The sequence below is a fragment of the Anguilla anguilla genome, chromosome 8 (genome assembly GCF_013347855.1).
Source record: "Anguilla anguilla isolate fAngAng1 chromosome 8, fAngAng1.pri, whole genome shotgun sequence".
Taxonomy (NCBI): Eukaryota; Metazoa; Chordata; class Actinopteri; order Anguilliformes; family Anguillidae; genus Anguilla; species Anguilla anguilla.
Window position 1 is genome coordinate 88,210 of NC_049208.1, and position 18,443 is coordinate 106,652.

The 18,443-nt window shown below is 42.6% G+C and overlaps 2 protein-coding genes and 1 long non-coding RNA gene across 4 annotated transcripts; 1 reads left to right on the plus strand and 2 right to left on the minus strand.

Moving 5' to 3' along the window:
• Positions 1–3,487: 3,487 nt before the first annotated feature.
• LOC118233171 (GTPase IMAP family member 9-like) lies at positions 3,488–8,239 on the plus strand. Of its 2 annotated transcripts, XM_035428559.1 has the most exons (4): positions 3,488–4,660; positions 5,101–5,134; positions 5,636–5,679; positions 6,638–8,239. In XM_035428559.1, the coding sequence occupies exons 1-4, from the start codon at positions 4,036–4,038 to the stop codon at positions 7,432–7,434; spliced, it is 1,500 nt and encodes a 499-aa protein (XP_035284450.1). In that variant the 5' UTR covers positions 3,488–4,035; the 3' UTR covers positions 7,435–8,239. The 2 variants fall into 2 exon arrangements, with proteins under 2 accessions (XP_035284450.1, XP_035284451.1); XM_035428560.1 differs by lacking the exons at positions 5,101–5,134; positions 5,636–5,679 and having other exon boundaries at positions 6,638–8,237.
• A 961-nt stretch (positions 8,240–9,200) lies between these two features.
• Positions 9,201–12,609, minus strand: LOC118233423 (zinc finger protein 239-like). The gene is made up of 3 exons (XM_035429196.1): positions 12,317–12,609; positions 11,490–11,567; positions 9,201–11,361 (listed from the first exon to the last, which is right to left on the minus strand). Exon 3 carries the CDS (start codon positions 11,300–11,302, stop codon positions 10,370–10,372), a length of 933 nt encoding a protein of 310 aa, XP_035285087.1. The 5' UTR covers positions 11,303–11,361; positions 11,490–11,567; positions 12,317–12,609; the 3' UTR covers positions 9,201–10,369.
• A 3,442-nt stretch (positions 12,610–16,051) lies between these two features.
• LOC118233059 lies at positions 16,052–16,309 on the minus strand. Its single transcript, XR_004766442.1, has 2 exons — positions 16,221–16,309; positions 16,052–16,136 (listed from the first exon to the last, which is right to left on the minus strand). It is a non-coding gene; the product is annotated as an uncharacterized LOC118233059 (long non-coding RNA).
• Between the last annotated feature and the right edge of the window lie 2,134 nt (positions 16,310–18,443).

The window sequence follows — 18,443 nt, forward strand, 5'->3', positions numbered from 1 at the left end:
AGACTCAACAATTCTAAGGAAAAAAAGAGCAACTAGCTATCAGTCATTACAGAAGGCAGCTATTGTATGGAAGGCTGTATGGAAGAGCCTAGGGGCCATTACAGCAATGACTCGATCACCTCTGGATTTAAATTTAGACTGCAGAACAGCCAAAAGCCCAAGGCTGGCAATCTGAGAGGTCTCTGAGGACAATAAGCAGTTAAAAGTTCACTAATATAATGGGGCACCAAACCATGTAAGGCCTTGGAAGGCCTTCCTACATGCTCTTTTATGGCTACGCATGTCATCATTAATCCAAGAGAGTGTTTTAATAGTTGACTTTAACTGGGTTTTAAAAGGAAAAACAGGATCTTAAAAGAGAAGAGCATATCTGATTAAAACAATGGAAAAGGTCATTAGTATCTGAATAACTTGTTGTCACTGGCTTTAGTAAAAAGGGAGGAACATTTTTGGGCTGTGTGTTCATAAAGAACACGGAAATGCACAAAATGCGGATTGTTTATGAGGTTTTTTTACCACCTGGGAACATAGTGTCAAACTTGACACACTGCTAATCTTACACAAAAAGGTCTTTCATAGGAATATTGTTTAAACCCAGGCAAAGAAAGAGTGTGGCTGTGGCTGTGAGTTCAGCCAGACACAGGCTATGGAGTGAATTTAGCGCCAATATTACTCAGTAATGTTTAAAAATTCAGCTGCAATGCTATTTAAAGTGTTATCTATATGGAAATTAAAGTCCAACTAAAAGCATCTTGTAATATGAGAGAAAGAAAGAGGACCATGGAGAAAGAAAGACAGAAATAAAAGATATCTAAAATGGGTCAGGGGAGCCATGGTGCAATCTGAAAAGGAGAGTTTTCAATCTGCAGTGGGAAGATGGACAGGGGTTCTGCTGTTCTGACTGCAGTGGGAAGATGGGCAGGATTTCTGCTGTTCTGACTGCAGTGGGAAGATGGGCAGGGAAACACATGCTCATATAATGATTCATGAATTAACAGAAATCCTGCTCATTGAAATAATAAATTACAAACATTAATATATAAACTTTACATTAAGATAGGTGCTTTGATTTTGAATATGTGAATTTGTAACACTGAGCCAATAATAAAGTTTTGGTTTTTGACCTGAGAGAAGTGAAGATGTAATTATTATTTTTTGCTATTTCTTCATTGTTGTTTGTTCTGCATTGTTTAATGGTCATGGGGAAGTTTATGATCAATTGTGATAATACGCATGTTTTGAATAACCACATCATAAACCTTACACATCATAAACCTTATAAAACTGACTGACATGTTGGTCACCAGTCGGCATCCTGAGCCGACCAGAGGAGGATGAGTTTCCCCCTTGAGCCTGGTTCCTTCCAAGGTTTCTTCCCACATGCCACAGGGAGTTTTTCCTTGCCACTCTTGCCTTAGGCTTGCTCCTGTGGGGGTTTAGGCCAGGGTTGTCTGTAAAGCGTATTGTGACAGCTGCTGTAAAATACGCTATACAAATAAAATTTGATTGATTGATTGATGTTTTGTGAATGAGGCCCATTACTGGTAAATTTGCAGACATTTTTCTTACTTCTGTGGAAAATGTTGTTACAACTACAGTAGGGGTTAACCCTGGGAAACAGGTCCCCAGGAAATTCTGGGAATTTACATGAAATAGTTTAGTCAGGAATTCCTGTGAATCCCAAGAATTCCCAACCAAACTATAATAAAATATAACATAATATAATTACAGGAAAATGGGGGGGGGGAACTATTTTCATTGGCGTTACACCAGAGCTGTTAGTTTAGAAAATATATGTGGTTTAATTTCATTAAAACACCTGCAATAGCTGCTTGTCATGCTTGCCATGATCCAGCCTACATCCGCGGAGGCAGAGAGAGAGTTTTCTGTCTGCGGACAATTCGATACAATAATCAGGAATGACTTAAAACCATCAATGTGCTCTGCTTTTTGATAGTGCACTTCCAAAGGAAAAGCAAAGTCATGTCATCATTATTTGCCTTTGCCTGTATTGTTTTATTTATCCTATAGGCCATTGTCTATTTCATTTTAATTGGGGAGATATCTGTTTTATTTATGATTGGCCATTGCTTTGTTTTATTACAATAGGTTAAAGTATATTTTGTGAACCTGTTGGAATCCTGTTTATCATTATTTGAAAAAAAAAGTTTTCAATGTACAAAAATGCCAAGTTGCCCACATATACAAAGCACTGTCTATTAGTCATTAGTCAAGTTACAAGAAACAATATTGGGTTCCAAAACAGTGCTGTTACCCAATGTTTCCTAAATAATTTCAAGCGTTTCAAGGGTTTTTTCATCTAAGCATTGAAGAGTATGTGGTCATTCAAGCTTTGTGTCACACAGATAGCCAATATTATTACTGAACAAAATGTTGCAAGTTCCATGTTCATATGTGGAAAATTGAAGAAAATCGTTGGGAATTGATCTATAAGGAGATGTAGGGCTCTATTTTCAAACTGGCACAAAGCGGCGCCAAGCACAACGGATGTGTCTTTGCTAGTTTCAGACCGATGCAGTTGTCATTTTCCAGTCCAGCGCCCACGTTGTTTAAATAGCAAATGTATTTGCGCCTATCTGAGCGCCCATGGGCGTGTTGATCTTAAAATGAGGTGTGGTCAGGCGCATTGTTAGCGCATTGCTATCTTGAGACCGCGGAAAGCGATTGCGTGATTGACCAAAAAAAACGTGGTCTTAAGTCAATGGTGCAGTATTTTACTATTATTTTAAGGGTGCATTATTAAGATAGTAACATGCGCCTACATAGGCGGGTGCACAACGCGCAATATTTTAAAAAATACATGTCATAATGGTTAGTCATAATATTAATATTATATTATATATATTAACATAATATTCAAAATATAATATTTGGTGGAATCCTGCTGTTGCCATAGATGTTCTGCTCGCGCCCTTTCACTTCACGCGCGAGCAGATCCGTTTCCTCTGCAGAGAAGCGTTCTTTCCTACTACTTGGCAAATCCGCCATTATAATAGCAATCCGCCAAGGTGCAAGCGCACCTGGATTTTTAAATGGAATGGGAGATGACACTCTGATGTTACTTTCATGTTACGGCCAAAACACGTCTATGATTAATTAAGAGACTAAGTACAACCCCTTTGAACCATGCGCCTTACTCTGCGCTCAGATTATCCGCCGTTAAACTAGCGAAAGTGGATTTGGACACTCCCTAAAGGCACTTGCACCATGCGCTTTAAACCATGCGCTCAGATTGTTAAAATAGAGCTAGTGTGTAGTTTGTAATTACTGTGTGTTGATCCGGAAGATATAGATCTATTGACATCTATTGACAGATTTACCTCTAGAATCGGTTTCGTCAAAATGAACATACTGCCAAGGATGATGTATCTGTTCCAATCTTTGTCCAATCCTTTGCCCCATAGTCTTTTTTTTTTTTTTTTTTAAACATTAGAGAATTTGTCTGGAATCATAAAACTTTGAGGAGGAGCATGTAAAAGTTCATGGGGGATTATAGTTTTGGTGGTCTTCGTCTGCCCAATTCTAAAATGCACTACTTCTATCTGGCAGCACAAATGAGACTTGGTGCATTCTGCCCACTCCTGGACCCAAACTGAAATGTATGCTCTCAATGACACACACTAGTGTGTGCATTTTGGAAGACCACATTTTATCAAATATAATTTATATAATGACATAATAATTTGATTTTTGAAATTTAGGTGAATGATAGATTCAAGCTTCAAGAATGCGATTTTGGTATTCACTTTCACAGTGTTTCTCCCCTCTCCTGAGAAATGGGAAAATGTATCTCAAGCTCACAGATATCCATATGGAGTTTTGATGTTATGATTCTTCTTTCTCAATAAAATTGCATCTATTTTAATGAGAAACACAACAGATTGCACCATTTCAAAATTTGAAAAGGTTTAAAACAAGCATCCTGGCTAACCGTAGCATTATCAATATGACGTTGGTAGTTCAGGACAATAATAATAGACTATAAACTCAATTCATGCTCATGTGAGTGTATTGATGACAGTAATACATACTTCTGCCTTTCTTCCAGAAGCCAGTGACCTCCGTTCTCTGAAACTGATATTAGTGGGGATGAGCGGAGTAGGAAAGAGTGCAGCAGGAAACACCATCCTGGGGAGAGAGGAGTTTAAATCTGAGGCCAGCCCCTCATCTCTGACCCTGACAAGTGAGGGAAGAGAAGGAGAAGTGTGTGGGAGAAGAGTCATTGTGGTGGACACTCCAGGCCTCTTTAACACTGAGATGTCAGAGAAGAAGCTGAGAGAGGAGATGCAGACAGCCATGTCTCTGTGTGACCCTGGACCCCGCGCTTTCCTCCTGGTCATACAGCTGGGAAGATTGACTCAGCAGGAGAAAAGAGTGATGGAGACCCTGCAGGAGCTCTTCCCTGAGGGAGTAAATCAGCACACCATGGTCCTCTTCACTTATGGAGACAGGCTGAGGAAGAAAACCATTGAGGAGTTCATCAGAAGAGACGCAAACCTGCAGCAGCTCATAGAGAAGTGTGGGAATCGATACCATGTCTTTAATAACCAGCAAATGGAGAATCACTCTCAGGTCTCACAGCTGCTGCAGAAGATTGGTAACATGGTGGCCACTGAGAAGAAGACGTTGGATGAAGGAGGTAAAGTGGCCAGAACAATTTCAAATATAATCAAAACTTTCTCCAAGGTCTCTGCAGGAGCAAGCTATTAATATATGGTTTCCCCCCTCATTACACCAACCAGTGCAGCAGCATGGTTTCCCCCTCATTACACCAGCCAGTGCAGCAGCATGGTTTCCCCCTCCTTACACCAGCCAGTACAGCAGCATGGTTTCCGTCTCGTCACACCAGCCAGTGCAGCAGCACGGTTTCCCCCTCGTTACACCAGCCAGAGCAGCAGCATGGTTTACCCCTCATTACACCAGCCAGTGCAGCAGCATGGTTTCCCCCTCCTTACACCAGCCAGAGCAGCAGCATGGAAGCTATGTGATTGGGCTGCACTGTCATTCATTAAGTCACTGCAATGAGATTAGGTCAACCCCATTCACCATTAATCAGTGTATGCTTTTTTTTTCTTGCAGCCAGACACTACCCCATAAACAGCTCCAGCGCAAAGTAAGCAAAATTCCACAATCTTGATTTTAACAATCCATTTTGCACATCAGATACATTTTGCATGCACTGACAAGACTAGCTACGAACACACACACAAACATGCACATGCATACACACACACAAACACAATCACGTGTAAAACTGAGACACACACACACACATGCACACAAACACACATAACACAGACACAAACACACACATGCACACACAAACACATGTAAAACGAACATAAACACACACACACACACACACACATACACATGCACACACAAACACACGTAACACGGACACAAGCACACACACACACACACACATACACACATGCACACACAAACACATGTAACACACACACACACACTGAAAATGCCCAGAACTGTGCACATTGCTTACATCCTGGGAGTTGTGTCTCTGAAGGCCTCTGAAGGCCGTGTGGTTGAGTCTTTCACCACTGACTCCTTCCACAGCTCCTCACTGCTCACTTTGCTTATTTTCTTCTCCCAGGACGATCCCTGCTCCTCACTGTCCGCCCTCTGGCTCAGCTATAGGTAAGCCTCACCAGTATTTAACACGACACATGACAGATGAAAGCTCAACCTAACCCTAACCCTAACCTTAGCAAGGTATGACAGGAACCTAGCTCATTTATGAACTTGAATTTAAAGCTAGCAAGCTAACCTGTTTAGTAAATGTTTAGCATAATACTCGGTATGAATATATGAATATGAATATAATGATCGCACATTAGAACTAGTATTTAAAAGATACAACAAACTAGTAGTTCTGTTGTGGACAGATTTATTAGTGAATTTGTTTTCCATGTTGATCTGCACTGCATGCTTAATTTATTAATGACTATTCATAACATATCTATAATAATAGCTATTAAAGAGACATGCAATTTGTCTAAATGCTCCTGAACAACATTAAATAACATAATGACCAGAACAGACCATTCAGCCCAACAATGCTTCCCATTTTCTAGACTAAATTAGTGCTCTGATTACCTACAGACTAGATAGTATCTAACACATATCTATAGTATAATATCTATCAAGCCTAGTCTTGAAAATCTCCAGATTATCTGTGTGAAAACATTCTTCCTAATGTCTGTACAGAATTTAACTTTTGCTAATTTCAATTTATGTCCCCTCATTCTACTAACATAACTCAATCTGAAAAATCTCTTGTAGTTCACTTTTTTCATCCCCTTTATTAATTTAAAAACCTCAAGCAAATCACCCCTAAGTGACTCAGGGAAGCCTCACATAGTCTCTTAATAGCTTAATAGCAAAATCATTTTCTAAAAGGTACAGTTAAAAATGAAGAGTCAATTTGATTAAAATTTTATTTGAATTTTTTTTCAAAGTTACAAAGTTCTGAATGATACCCTTTCCCTAAGTGATCAAATTTCAGAGGTTTTCCTGTAATTTGTGTAAAGGTCTTTTAAGATCAAACTTTATATTAGTAGCACTGTGAATATGTAGTTTTCTTGTTTTTCCACAGGAACCCAGCAGTCAAATGAGCTGAGGATTGTGCTGCTGGGAAAGACTGGAGCAGGAAAGAGTGTAGCAAACTCTATCCTGGGGGCAGGGGAGTTTAAACCAGAGGCCTCCTCTTCCTCTGTGACATCACAATGTAGGAAAGCAAGAAGGGAAGTGGATGGAAGAGAGTTGATTGTGATTGATACTACTACAAATCTCAGGAATCCTAACATCATACAGGAGTGCATCTCTCTGTCCTCTCCGGGACCCCATGTGCTCCTGGTGGTGATCCAGCTGAGTGGATTTGCACCGGTGGATCAGGAAACAATGGAAATCATTCGCAAATTCTGTGCCAAAGCAGCCAAATACACCATGGTGCTGTTCACTCATGCAAACAGCCTGGAGGAAAAAACTATTGAAGATTTTCTGAGTTACAATAATGACCTTGCAGAGTTTACTGATACGTGCCGTGGTAGATATCATGTCTTTGAGAGTGAGGAGAATGCGGTCTCAAGCCTGCTGAAGAATATTGATAGGATGGTGAAAATCAATGGAGGACGCTACTACACCAAGGAGATGTACATGACGTCTGTCAATGCGATTGAAGAGCAGAAGGAGAGGATTCTGAAAGAACGGGAAGTGGTCAGTCGAAGGGAAGAGGAAGAGCTGAGGAGACATTTACAGGGAGATGCCCTATTGAAAGCCATACAGCAGCTTCATGAAAAATTCGACAGGAATTTTACAGAGCTGGATAGGACATATCACGCTTTTTTAATGAATACAAAAGAAACAAGAGAAAAACAATGCACTCTACAGTAAATACCCATATTCTTTTTTGCTGATTTCAACCAGATAAATGATCACTTAATGCCTCATCTATGTTGATTTAACTTAATTTTAAGTGTAGGGAGAGCTAACTGAGATTCAATTAAACTATTTTGTTAAAGGTAACCAAGTGCCGCCTAGTATCCTTAATGGAGGTGCTTGACCTAAATTACTTCTGTAGATGTGTTTTTAAATGATATATATGATTGTGTTTTAAATGATATTATATCTGATGTTTTAATTAAATGTCAAAAACAAGGAAACACATGCTCATCTAATGGTTTATGAATGAACAGAAAACCTGCACACTGAAATATTAAATATTATATTTACATGTAAAATTAACATTAAGATTGGTTTTGATTTTGAATATGTGGATTTGTAACACTGAGCCAGTAATAAAGTGTTGATTTTAGACCTGAAAGAAGTGAAGATGTAATTCATTTTTTTCTATTTCTTTGTAGTTAATTGTTGTTCCTGTGTTGTTTAATGGTCATGGGGCAGTTCACAATCAAATCTGATCATATGCACGTTTTGTGAATGAGGCCCGTTGTTTGTAAATTTGTGGTCATTTTTCTTATTTCTGTGGAAAATATCATACTGACTAGGGTTGAACCCCGGGAAACGGGATCCCAGGAAATCCTGGAAACCTCCAGAAAATAGTTTGCCCAGGAATTCCCAACTATATAATATAATATAACACAATATAGTGGTGCAGTGGGTAACAATGTCACCTTACAAGAAGGTCACAAGAAAGCGACTTACAATAAGTGCACACCGAAGGTGATTGGGACAACTACAAAACACAGGTCCCATAACGTACAATTCTCAACAGCTATCCATAGCCAAGAACACATGCAACAATCTGTAGACAGAACAATTTTTGTGTGTACTTGTGAGTGTAGACCCATGGGTGGAGCTTTCTCACCCGTCAAAATGAACCACATTTAGAAAAAAGTTTGATTGGGCCGTCTGTAGAGGTAAAAGCACTCACCTACCACCGCTGAGACTGGGGTTCAATCCGGCTTGGTCAGATGTTCCTACGAACACAGTTGGCAGTGTTTGTGGGTGGGTGGGAAGCCGGTGAGGGTATGAGTCCTGATCGTTGCATTAGCAACTCCTACTGGTTGGTCGGGGCGCCTGTCCAGCGGGGGAGGGGATCTGGGGGAGATAGGGTGAACCTCCGCACACATATAACATATAACACATATAACGTATAACAACTAAATTGAGGAGAAAATGGGAGAAAAATGGCAAGAAGAAAGTTTGATTGGTCTGCAACAAACAAGGTAGCTGTGAAAGCTTAAATACTAAGTCTAGCTCTAGCGATTGCATTAAATATTTCATTTTTCAATTAGAATTCACAAAAAACAGTAAAACTAATGTGTTTAAAGTAATTTATTTTGAAAAACAATATTTGACTGAAAAAATATACAGATATATTAGGCTATAGTGTTACATCCCAAAAGTGGAACAACCGCAGGCACAATCTTGCCTTAACTGAAACGCATACCCTAACCCTGAGCCTGGCCCTCAGAAACCCAAACACTGACTTTATTGATGAAAAACGTTTAAAACCGTTTTTAGCAAGCTTCTGGTCAAGAAAGTGAGTTTTGTGCATTTTTTTCCTTTTGGAAGGATTTTATGAAAACTGTGGGACTTCAGGTTTGAAAACTGTAATCTTAACTATGTCCATAGATTGTTACTGTTGGGCAAAGAAAATTCCCCCCATTGAATAACCAGGCACAATGAGGTGTATCATAAGAAATAGGATTTATTTCTGCAGAAAGAGTCCGGCACCTACACACAACAAGGTGGATAAGGCCGAACTGAAGAAAGCAGGGGCGGTCCCTGCTTTTATAAGCAAAAAGTATCTTAACAGTAAAGCATAAAGTAAGATTTAACAAAGGAAATTAATGGCTGTGTCCTTTCATATAACAAAGTAAACGATTGGCTATGTCTTGTCTAACATGAGATACTACATAGGCACCTGGTGACCGCTTAGTCTAAACAGGCTTTTAAATCAAAAATAATTGTTTAGTCTTTGATCTATCAGTTGCTTTCAGAGTCCTGGGCAGCATGGCATCATAGCTGGTTCCTCCTTTATCAGGATGGCAGAGGGAGAATGAGGCAAAAGGCCAAACTCCCATTTGGGTTTCTAGAAAAGCATAAAAAGACAGAGAGAAGAACACACATACACACACACACACACTTATAGGCTACAGGATTATAGGCGACATTTCAAACTTGTTGTCCTTGGGAGGTTGGTGGCCTGGAGACAGAGGGGCCCTGCTGCAAGGCTTAGGAATTTAGAGCGGTACTTGTTGGTACCATAACTTTAGTTATGCTACAGAAAAATCTCCTCCCTTCATTACACATCAATGACTATAGCATAGAAATGTCTTCAAAATGATGTTAACATGAAATTGCGTAAATGACTGAAATAATTAAAATGAAAAATTGCTTGTGGGCTTATACTGTAGTAGTAAGAGTTGCTTCCTGTTCATAATACAATTCAATTAACAGCTCACTTTAAAATTGCCTGTTTATTTGAATTAAGGTTAAGGTTACACAGAACGCAAATGCAACACATGGCTGCCACACGGTGAACACACCTTGTGTGACTAATTCCACACACGGTTTGGTCAGTAGCAGTGAAGCAGTCGCAGTAATGAGGTTTGGTCAGTAGCAGTGAAGCAGTCGCAGTAATGAGGTTTGGTCAGTAGCAGTGAAGCAGTCGCAGTAATGAGGTTTGGTCAGTAGCAGTGAAGCAGTCGCAGTAATGAGGTTTGGTCAGTAGCAGTGAAGCAGTCGCAGTAATGAGGTTTGGTCAGTAGCAGTGAAGCAGTCGCAGTAATGAGGTTTGGTCAATAGCAGTGAAGCAGTCGCAGTAATGAGGTTTGGTCAGTAGCACTGGATTTTACTGAAACTACCCTGAGTGGGTTCTCTGGTGTTTTGTGAGGTTTGATGCAAACCTAAAGCTCTTCCCACAGAGGGAACAATGAAAGGGACGCTCCCCGGTATGAGTTCGTTGGTGCAGAGTCAGAGATTTTGAATGACTGAAACTCTTTCCGCACGGAGAGCACTGGAATGGCCGTTCTCCTGTGTGAATTCGCTGGTGCAGTGTGAGAGAATTGGAGTGACTGAAGCGCTTTCCGCACTCCAGACAGTGGTACGGCCGCTCCCCAGTGTGAGTGCGCCGGTGCAAAATCAGAGTGCTTGACTGACTGAAGCTTCGTCCACACTGGCCGCACTGGAACGGGCGCTCGCCAGTGTGAGTTCGTTGGTGGATTGTCAGGATCGATGCGGATCTGAAGCTCTTCCCGCACTGGGAGCAGTGGAACGGGCATTCTCCTGTGTGACTCCGCTGATGTATTTTCAGCGTCCTGGACTGAATTAAGCTCTTCCCACACAAGGCACAGTGGAACGGACGCTCCCCTGTGTGGGTCCGCTGGTGTCTTGTCAGGTCTGATGCTGATCTGAAGCTCTTGCCACAGTGGGAGCACTGGTATGGCCGCTCGCCCGTGTGAATTAACTGATGTACCGCAAGGTGAGATGCCAGCCTGAAACTCTTCCCACACTGCGAGCAGTCGTACGGACGTTCTCCTGTGTGGGTTCGTACATGTCTTATAAGTTCAGATTGCCATCCAAAATTCTTCCCACACTGGGAGCAGGTGTGGGCCCCTGGAGCGCCTGTGTGGGACTGTGTCGGGGTGGGGAGTGTTTTAGGGGGTGTGGGGTGCTGATGTGTGCTGCTGGGAGGCAGTGGGTCCTCTGCTCCATTTCCTCCAGACTTCTGAATCCTGGTGTGCTCCTCTGGGTGAACCTTTTCAATGTGCTGGTGAAGGTTTGGTTCTTCCATATGAATGAATGGGCACTGGGAGCAGGCAAACACCTCAGACACTACTGCAATAGGCTGCCCTGAGGAGAGAGACAGGACAGACAGATCTCATGAGGTATTTATTAACATAATGAAGATATTAAGAAAGCTCCAAGACATTTGACTTGAGAAGACTGGTGTGCAGGAGCCACAGAGAACAGGAACTCACATATACCGCAGACCCTCCAAGACTAACACTAACTCCAAAGCACCTTATACAGTGATGGAACGTCCCCAGAAGCTGCACCTGCGGACACATTAATCTTGCAGCATTTATTCACAATTATAAACATAAACACCTATCTTTATATTTACACTGGTAGCCACAAATGCAGCAGCCTCAGACTCAATCAGAAAATAATATTAAACTATTTTCTGTACCTTTCTATATATAAAATATCTCACAAAACTATCCAGGCCCAGGCTAAATTCAAATTGAAAAAACTATTTCCATAAAGGTCCATAAAGAAATGGTTTGGAAGAACTTGATTGGCCCACACAGAGCCCTGATCTCTACCCCATCAAGCACCTTTGAAATGAATTGGAATGGCAACAGCCAGCCAGGCCTTGTCCATCAACATCAGCTTCCGATCTCATGAATGCTCTTGTGGCTGAATAAAAGCGAATCCCTGCAGCTATGTTCCAAAATCTAGTGGACAGCCTTCTCAGAAGAGTGGAGGCTGATACAGCAGCAAAGGGGGATCCAACTCCATGTTAATGCCCATGGTATTGCAATAAGATGTTCAACAAGCACATATGGGTGTGATGTTCGGGTGTCCATATACTTTCGGCCATGTAGCTTATCCTTTCTGCCAGTTTCATGTGTTTGCAAGCTGCAGTTTTCCTTCATTGTCACATTTTCCTGGGTGAAAATGATTGATCTGCTCAGAGCTGACATGATGGACTATGGGAGGGTAACATAGGAAGCTGAACTGTATGGGAAAATCCTGGCTGGAGCTGAGGGTGGCAGAGAAGCAATGTGATGAAACATCTCACCTTCCTCCACCTCCTCCTCTTCCTCTTTTATGTTGGCGAGTATCTCTTTCTCCGCCTGACTCAGCCCAGTGTTCCCCTCTGTCCTGCCCTCCATGTCCTCTCTTCTGCTCAGGTCAGGTCTCAGCTCCTCTCCTGTGGAATCCAGGCTGTGAATCACCAGTTCTGTCTTCATGTCATGAGCTGAAGAGGCAGGGCTTACAAAGCTGAGGGGGAGAGAATAAATGCTTTTGAGTCTGGCTACCTGAACGCCTGTAAGGCCTGTCATAAGCTCTAACTGCAGAGTGAAATACGCCTGTAAGGCCTGTCATAAGCTCTAACTGCGAAGTGAAATCCCTTCTTCCCTGAAAAAACATTTAAATGCTGCCTTGTGGGGCTTTCAGCCAGAACTGACACAGCACAAAAATATGCACCTCTTTTCTCACTAGAAGTGTCATGGTCCTGTTTTCCTGTCTGTGTTTCCCCTGTTGGGCCGCCAGATGGCGGCACTTCTGTTTTGTGTCCTGCTCCCCCCCTGTTAATTGTATGATTGTTTCATTGTCTCGTTATCCCATCATTGTTCCCACCTGTCTTATCCCCTCCTTCTGGTTTGATTGTTTTTTGAGTTCACCTGTGTCTTGTTACCCCTGTCTATTTAAGTTCTCTGTTCCCTTGACTCGGGTGCTGGTTCCTTGTGTTTGTTCCCGATATCTGTTGGTTTCAACCGTATGTACCTGCCTGTGTTTGTTCTGACTTGTGTTTTGTTTTCAGACCGATTATACCTGCCTGTGTTTTGTTTGACCTGCCCTTGTGCTCTGTTTGACCTGCCCTTGTCCTCTACCTGCCTGTGTTCTGCCCTGCCCATGTTTGTGAGTTCCTCTTGTTTTCTGTTTTATTTAGATATTTTTTGAGTTCGTGTTTTTGCCCTTCGTGGCCTTGCCTGTCCCCTGTTTGTGTTTGCCTGTCGTGTTAAGCCGCGTTTCCACCGCAGGAACTATACCCCGGAACTAGGAACCTTTTGAGGAACTCAGTGCGTTTCCACCGCAGGAACTAGGGTCTAAATTTAGTTCTGGGGGCTTTGTTTTACCCCCCAAAACGTTCCTGCTCGGGGGGTAGTACTTTCCGAAAGTACAGGAACCTTTTGGGTGGAGCTTTCAGCGCTGAACATTTCTGATTGGTCGAGTACTCGTAGCATTTGTGTTGTATTTATTTTCCGCCATTACCCGCCATGTTTGAAAATATGCAGCGGCAAACCAATTTATTTTCATAATAACTTCAAATCAAACTTGTATGTTATGCGGCGCAGTAGCCTACTTTTGGTTATAGCCTGTCAACGTCTTGGAATTATAACGTGTGCTCTTCTGTTCTTTTCTTGCTTTAGTATTCGTTTTATAAAATGCTAAGCATTCGTGCTGGGACAGCATATTACGTAGGCTACCAAAACATTCAAACGGATTAATTCGGTTGCTGAATATTTTCTTCCGGATTTTCTTTGTTAGCCCGTTGTAATTGACTCAAAACGTTTGATACAGTTATGTGAGGTATGCGGTAGTTCTGCATAATTAACATTGGTGATACAGTACAAGCAAACTGGAAATCACCTTCCGCACTTTTTATCCGGGTAAAATAACAGGTTAATTCTAGTAATCTTCCCTTTAGCTTTTTCAGACTGCCGTAATTTTACTCAATTTTACTGCCATTTTTCAATTCCACGAAAAGACCAGGAAGACTATGGACTCATTTATGGTGCATGGTTCGCATCTGGAGGGCACACTTCGCTGCTCGGCTAGCAGTAACTTCGAAGGAAAGCAAACGGTGGCTGTACCACTGCTAATTTACATTTTCACGCAAGTCCGAGTTTTCGTTCTATTCTTGTCATTTTGCGATTAGCCTATATGGAATTGACGACGAGAAAGTAATAAAACAGCAAATTGTTTACAACGTGTGCATGTTTTCTGCTGTTAATGAATGTGTTTGAGAGGATATATGAAAATCAATAAATACAAAAGTAACCATATTGTTGGTAACCCGTTGTATATAAGTGGAATAAACCCCTCCGGGCTGTCCCGGTTATTAGAAAATAATGTAGGCTACTTCGGTGGTAGTGTGGGGTTACAGAAGAAATCATATGACAGATGGACCGACGACAACGTCAGTGAGCTAATTTGCCTAATCTTCGCGGTACTTTAGACCCCGGTGGAAACGCAGACAACCATTGGCTGAAGGAACCTTTTAGTTCCTGGTAAAGTAGTTCCTGGGACTGAAAGTTCCGGGTAATTTTGGTGGAAACGCGGCTTTAGTAAAGTCTTTGTTAATTTTCCCTTTTGAGTTTGTGTTTTTTTTTTTCCCTCTGCGTTTGGGTCCCCCCTACCCGCATCGTGACAAGAAGCACAAGCTTCTTTATGAAAAAGCCAAAATCCAACCCTTATAAATATGCTAATGAGCCAATCACCCTTAATTTATTGTAAATTGCACCACAAATACATTTTCAAAACCTGAAAAGAAAAGAAATGGTCAAAAGCCACTGTAAAGTTCCATAATTTGAACAATTTGAGCAATTATTATAAAGTGAAAAGCACTGAATTTGCGTAAATTTGTGAAAGGAATTACACATTTACATGGCACTGAAAAGACCAAGCAGGACCTGGGGGGTATGTGTTGCCAAATTTGAGAGGGAAAGGTTGCTGTGCAAACTGACATAAGAATAAAGCTGCGGCTTTCATTAAAAGGGAAACTCCTCCTGACAGCCAATTAATGCTCATCAACAAACAGCACATTTAATGGATTTAATGGCAGTTTATTCCTCAAAGACAATAGCTTTGGCTCCAAAACCTCCACTTGAGTTTCCACAACCTGATCCAGCTATCTGATGTGTACCACCTCAAGCTCTTGATTATCTGCATCAGGTGTGCTTGAGACAAAACACATCAAATACCTGGATCTGGCAGGAGGTACCCGAGGAGAGGTTTGGGAAACACTGGTCTAGTGCAGTAATACAAGTATGCAGTTTTCTCATTTACATACTTCTATACCTTTGCAGAAGCATGTTATTAGTAGCCTAATAAAATAAATCAAATAAGGTCGTCGGACACAGGTAAATAAAATGTGACAAGAAATGCATTTAAACAAAGTAAGCGGGCTCGCAGGAGAGAAACACTATCTCCAAAACTGAGAATTTGGGCAACAACTGCAACGATGCTGTCTGTTACTAGTTTACGGCATAACAAATATTACAATGCATAAATATATGAAGCGGCCCTACATGTACTTGATGAGTTCATCTATTCGATGACGGATCTACAAAACTAACGACAAATTTCGGTAGCCTTAATAACAATTAGAAACTCAATTTTCTACTCTCAGACAATCTTGTGATAAAGACTAGCGTTCCAGTATAACTCCAGCGGAATTAATAATAAGTGCATACTGAAGGTCACTGGAACAACCATGAACACAGGTCTGATGAAGTACTAGTAATGGTAAGGTAAGGAGTTACTAGAGCGCACTTTCCTGCTATAAACCGCAAATCCAATACTGCTCCAGCCATTATAAAGCCACCATGAGAAACTTCTGGATCTAAAATGGCCAGAAAAGCACAAAAAAAAAAAAAAAAAAAACGTTGTCGGGGCCAGTCAAAAACACAGTAAACCTGAAATACTATTAAAAAACTGGCTCTTTCACAGACTGGAGCCCTGGAGCTTCTGGTCAGCATGTTTGAGGGAGATCCAGGTGTTGAGCATAGAGGCTCGCAGCTTGGACCAAACCAGGTGATCAGTGAGCCCCAACACCTGTGCAGCAAACTGCGCAGCAGCATCTGGGGAGAGAACAGTGGAGCAGCCCAGACCTGCAGGAGCACAGGACACGTCAGAAACATTCTGCACACGCATGAACACACGCATGCACACACACGCATGTACATACGACCTACCACTCGGCATACGCAGGGAAGACCACACGTCCTGGGCACCCCAGTCAGGGGTAAAGGGGGGGCAGTTAATGACGGGGTACAGTGTTGCCCGACATCACATTTACATTTACATTACATTCATTTGGCAGACGCTTTTATCCAAAGCGACGTACAAAAGTGCATTTTCATGATCGTAGACAACTGCTGAACACGGGTTCAGTAAGGTACAATTACTTATTTTGTGCAGCTATTTCTAGCCGAGAACAATGAACACTATCCTGGTCTAACATCTGCAAAGCCAACTAGGCAGAAGAATAAGCTACAGTATTAGGACAAATACAATTTACCAAGAAGTGCAGGGATGGGGCAACATGTAACAAGTGACAGGGAAAAAGGGTTTTTTATTTTTTTATTTTTTTTAAAATATTTATACAGCATGGTGGTGGTTAGTCTAGATATAGTCTGAAGAGATGAGTCTTCAGGCCACGGCGGAAGATGGATAGTGAGGGGGAGGTTCGGAGAGGGACGGGGAGTTCGTTCCACCACTGGGGAGCTAGGGTGGAGAAGCTCTGTGATCCCTTTGGGCGGGGGGGAGGGGTTACAAGACGCCCTGCTGCCGCAGAGCGGAGTGGTCAAGCAGGCACATAGAATTGAGTCATGTCCTGCAAGTAGATGGGGGCTGTCCTGTTGGCGGCAGTGTAGGCAAGGGTCAGGGCTTTGAATCGGATCCTGGCAGCGACCGGTAGCCAGTGAAGTGATCGCAGCAGAGGAGTGACGTGGGAGAATTTGGGGAGGTTGTAGATGAGTCGGGCAGCGGCATTCTGAATCATCTGTAGTGGCTGTATGGCACAAGCTGGCAGGTTTGCAAGGAGAGAGTTGCAGTAATCAAGGCGAGAGGTCACCGTAGCCTGGACGAGCAGCTGGGTGGAGTGCGTCGTCAGGTATGGTTGAATCCTCCTGATGTTGTACAGGAGGAATCTGCAGGACCGTGATGTTGCCTTGATGTGCTCCTTGAGGTCCAGTTGGTCATCCAGGACCACCCCCAAGCTCTTGGCAGAGTGAGAGGCAGTCACTGTGGTGCCATCAACCGTGATTGAGAGTTCACGAAGCAAGGAGGTCTTGTACGGGAAGAAGAGCAGCTCAGTTTTGTTGAGGTTGAGCTTCAGATTACATTACATTACATTATAGGCATTTAGCTGACGCTCTTATCCAGAGCGACTTACAACAGTGTAACCAAACTCAGGATCAAGTCCACTTAAGTCCATTGAACAAAATGCAGATAAAAAGCCTTTACTATGATAGCATACATTAAGGAGAAACAAGATAGTCTGAACCAAAAATTTTTTTTTTTTTTTTTTTTTTTTTAATAGTTATGGGAGGGGGTTTAGGGAAGAGGAGAGAGGTACACAGAGAAGAGGTGCGTCTTGAGTTTCCGTTTGAAGGTGCTCAGACACTCTGCTGTTCTGACCTCCACTGGAAGATCGTTCCACCATCGTGGGGCCAGAACTGCAAAGAGTCGAGACCTTGTTGCTGCTCGTGTTGGGGGAGGAATCAGCCGCCCTGTAGTAGCCGATCGGAGCGATCTGGCCGGCTTGTAGGGTCTGAGCATCTTCTGCAGATAACCAGGAGCTGACCCCTTGACTGCTTGGAAAGCAAGCACCAGTGTCTTAAACCGGATGCGAGCTTGCACTGGTAGCCAGTGGAGGGAGATGAGGAGGGGAGTGACGTGGGAGTCACGAGGGAGGTTGTAAACCAGACGTGCTGCTGCGTTCTGGATGAGCTGAAGGGGTCTGGTGGCTGATGCTGGGAGGCCAGCCAGGAGGGAGTTGCAGTAGTCCAGACGTGACAGTATCATGGCCTGGACCAGGAGCTGTGTGGAATAATTGGTGAGGAGTGGTCTTATTCTGCGGATATTGTACAGGATGAACCTGCACGACCGGGTGGTTGCCGCGATATTCTCAGAGAGTGACAGCCTGTTGTCCAGCACAACTCCAAGATTTCGGGCACTCTGCGAAGGGTGTAGGGGAGTGTCTCCTAAAGAAATGGGCAGATGAGAAGTGGGAGAGGTAAGAGAAGGAATATGGAGAAGTTCCGTTTTGCTTGTGTTGAGCTTGAGCTGGTGTTTGGTCATCCAGCTCTGGATGTCACTCAGGCAGGCGGATATGCGATCGGAGACCTGAGTGTCTGTGGGAGAGAAAGAGTAGAAAAGTTGAATATCATCTGCATAGAGATGATATGACATGC

Bases quoted from the DNA above. Each gene is read 5' to 3' on its own strand.
- LOC118233423 (XM_035429196.1), bottom strand. From the start codon at position 11,302: ATGGAAGAACCAAACCTTCACCAGCACATTGAAAAGGTTCACCCAGAG.
- LOC118233171 (XM_035428559.1), top strand. From the start codon at position 4,036: ATGACAGTAATACATACTTCTGCCTTTCTTCCAGAAGCCAGTGACCTC. The intron at 5,135-5,635 runs GTAAGCAAAATT...TTCTTCTCCCAG, and splicing joins ATAAACAGCTCCAGCGCAAA to GACGATCCCTGCTCCTCACT. The intron at 5,680-6,637 runs GTAAGCCTCACC...GTTTTTCCACAG, and splicing joins GCCCTCTGGCTCAGCTATAG to GAACCCAGCAGTCAAATGAG.